General features: G+C 38.8%; 1 protein-coding gene across 1 annotated transcript; it reads right to left on the bottom strand.

Moving 5' to 3' along the window:
* Positions 1 to 807: 807 nt before the first annotated feature.
* On the bottom strand, positions 808 to 1,728 carry LOC124959290 (olfactory receptor 4A47-like). Its single transcript, XM_047517838.1, has one exon. The coding sequence runs from the start codon at positions 1,726 to 1,728 to the stop codon at positions 808 to 810; it is 921 nt and encodes a 306-aa protein (XP_047373794.1).
* Between the last annotated feature and the right edge of the window lie 792 nt (positions 1,729 to 2,520).

Raw genomic sequence — 2,520 nt, 5'->3', positions numbered from 1 at the left:
CAGACACCAGAGATCATTGAGCTTGTATGTGAAGCTGGGAACTCTGAGACCAACCTCTTCAGTTTTCCCACCCTCAGCCATGACAACCACCATTCTTCCTTCTGCTTCAGTGGGTGACAATTTTAGATTCACATAGAAATGGCATCATGCAGTGTTTGTCCTCCATGTCTGGCCAATGTCATGTAGCATAAAGTCCTCCAAATTCACCAGGTTGCACAAAGGATAAGACTTCTTAACTTGAAGAATCTTAGAAACACAGTGCCTGCATAATGGGAGCAGCACTGGGAGACGCTGGTGAGGCATGCATCGTATAACTTTTCTTCAGATTCACCATGTATAAGTGTTCCATTTTAATATTCATACTTATTAGGATTTCCAGGTTTATTTTAAATATAAAACTATTGCACTTAAATATGTATGTAATGCTACTGAAACTTTACATAGTATTTAAATATTGAGTGGCTATAATAGAAAAATCAATATAAAAGTAAAAATTAAAAACAGGAATGACACCATAGGTACTTAAAATAAATGTGGTGATTTAAGTTGTGTTCATTGACATTACTTCTTTCATTGAGTTCTACTTAAGTATACTATGAATTTCCAGGTATAGTGATAACCAAGACGTTATAGACAATGCATTCCACTAGGGACATACATTGCCACAAACCTGTAATTCATTCTTGAATTATACTTAGCAAATATGCCTTAGGGAGGAAATCAGCATCAGTTTTAACTCTGATGAATTCAGAGGAGACGCCTTCATAGTATAATGTTTCTCTTTGTAGCAGGAGACTCAATGATTTCCTACCTGATGTGACTTATTTTCCAGAGTTTCTTCATAGCATTTGTCATCTCTGAGTTTCTCAGAGTATAAATGAAGGGGTTCAGCATGGGGGTTATGACAGTGTAAAACACACTCAGTGACTTGTCAATGGGGAAAGTCTTAGCTGGTCTGGCATACATGAAAATACAGGGAACAAAGAAGAAGACAACCACAGTGATGTGGGAGCCACAGGTGGAGAGAGCTTTCTGCCTCCCTTCCTGACTCAGGTTCTTCAGAGAGTGAAAGATGACCACATAAGACATGAGTAAGAGTAGAAACAAAATAGAGTACATCAGCCCCCCATTGGCAATAACTAAGAGGCCAGTGACATAGGTGTCACCACAGACAAGTTGCAATAACGGGTACATGTCACAAGTAAAGTGGTCAATGACATTGGGGCCACAGAATGGGAGCCCATAAATAGTGCCAATTTGAAATGCAGATTGCACAAAACCTCCAGACCAGGAAACTACCAGCAGTACAACACACACCCATGGCCTCATGATCACCAAATAATGCAAGGGCTTACAGATGGCCACATAGCGGTCAAAGGCCATTACCAACAGAAGAGTGACCTCTGTCCCACCAAAAAGGTGTTCTGCAAAGAGCTGAAACATACAAAACTTGAAGGATATATTATTTTCCCCTAAGTACAAATTTAATATCAATTTGGGGGAAATGACAGATGAATAAAGGATGTCCACAAATGATAAATTAGCAAGAAAAAAGTACATTGGGGAGCCCAGAGTCTTACTCAAGGTTACAGTCAAAACAATGAGCAGATTTCCCAGTAGGGTCATTAAATAGAAGAACAAGAACATAACAAAAAGTACTTTCTGCTCCTTTGGATTTTGTGTGAGGCCCAAGAGGACAAAGTAAGACACATTTCTTCTCTGTTCCATCTATATTATTCTGCTGACTGCAGAGATTAAAGCAGTTTACCTGCAAAACAATGAAAAAATATTTAGAAGTATTATATATTTTTGTTCATCTGATCTATATGTGGACATCTCCTTGCATCATACTAACTTCAGGAGCTATCTGGATTACCAAGTAAAATAAGAAAAACTTTCCTGCTCTTCATGATTTTAAACATAAGGATTGTCCAACATTTAAAGACAATTTGATAACTGTCTTGATAAACATTTATTAATGCCGTGCTATAGATTCACAGTGCCACAATTTCTAAACCAACTGGAATTTGGTAACCCTTCTCAGAAGCTATTCTTTAGATGAGTTTAAAGAATATGAAGATAACAAAGGGTAAGGAAAAGGGAAATCCATGAAAATAAGAACTATGTATAAAGTCACACAGGTGTAATAGCAAAGACTCAAGGTAATTTTCATATGAAGAGTGGATAAAATCAATTACTAACGGAAGACCAGTCACTGTATGAACGCTGGTGCTGAGTCTTTAGAAAATGATGCCCTTCTCCACTTCCTTTGGCCCTCAGGTCCCCTGGAAATGTCACCCACCAGCACCTTAGTACTCATGTTTCCAGGAACATTTTGCTTGCAGTGATGTCTGTGTCCCTAGGACAGATGCCATCTCCATCGCTCTCCTCCTCCTTTGCTGAGCCGTCATCTGTCAATGTCAGTCTCACCTGTCAATGTTCACAATTTACCCACCACCTCTTCAAGAAAACCTGGCTTTATCATGATTCCCAAACAGTTCCCGGAATCTACCCATTAAT

The sequence above is a fragment of the Sciurus carolinensis genome, chromosome 11 (genome assembly GCF_902686445.1).
Source record: "Sciurus carolinensis chromosome 11, mSciCar1.2, whole genome shotgun sequence".
In the NCBI taxonomy this organism is placed as follows: Eukaryota; Metazoa; Chordata; class Mammalia; order Rodentia; family Sciuridae; genus Sciurus; species Sciurus carolinensis.
This window is presented reverse-complemented; position numbering and strand designations above follow the sequence as displayed.

Excerpts from the sequence above, each read along its gene's own strand:
- LOC124959290 (XM_047517838.1), bottom strand. The coding sequence starts at position 1,728 with ATGGAACAGAGAAGAAATGTGTCTTACTTTGTCCTCTTGGGCCTCACA.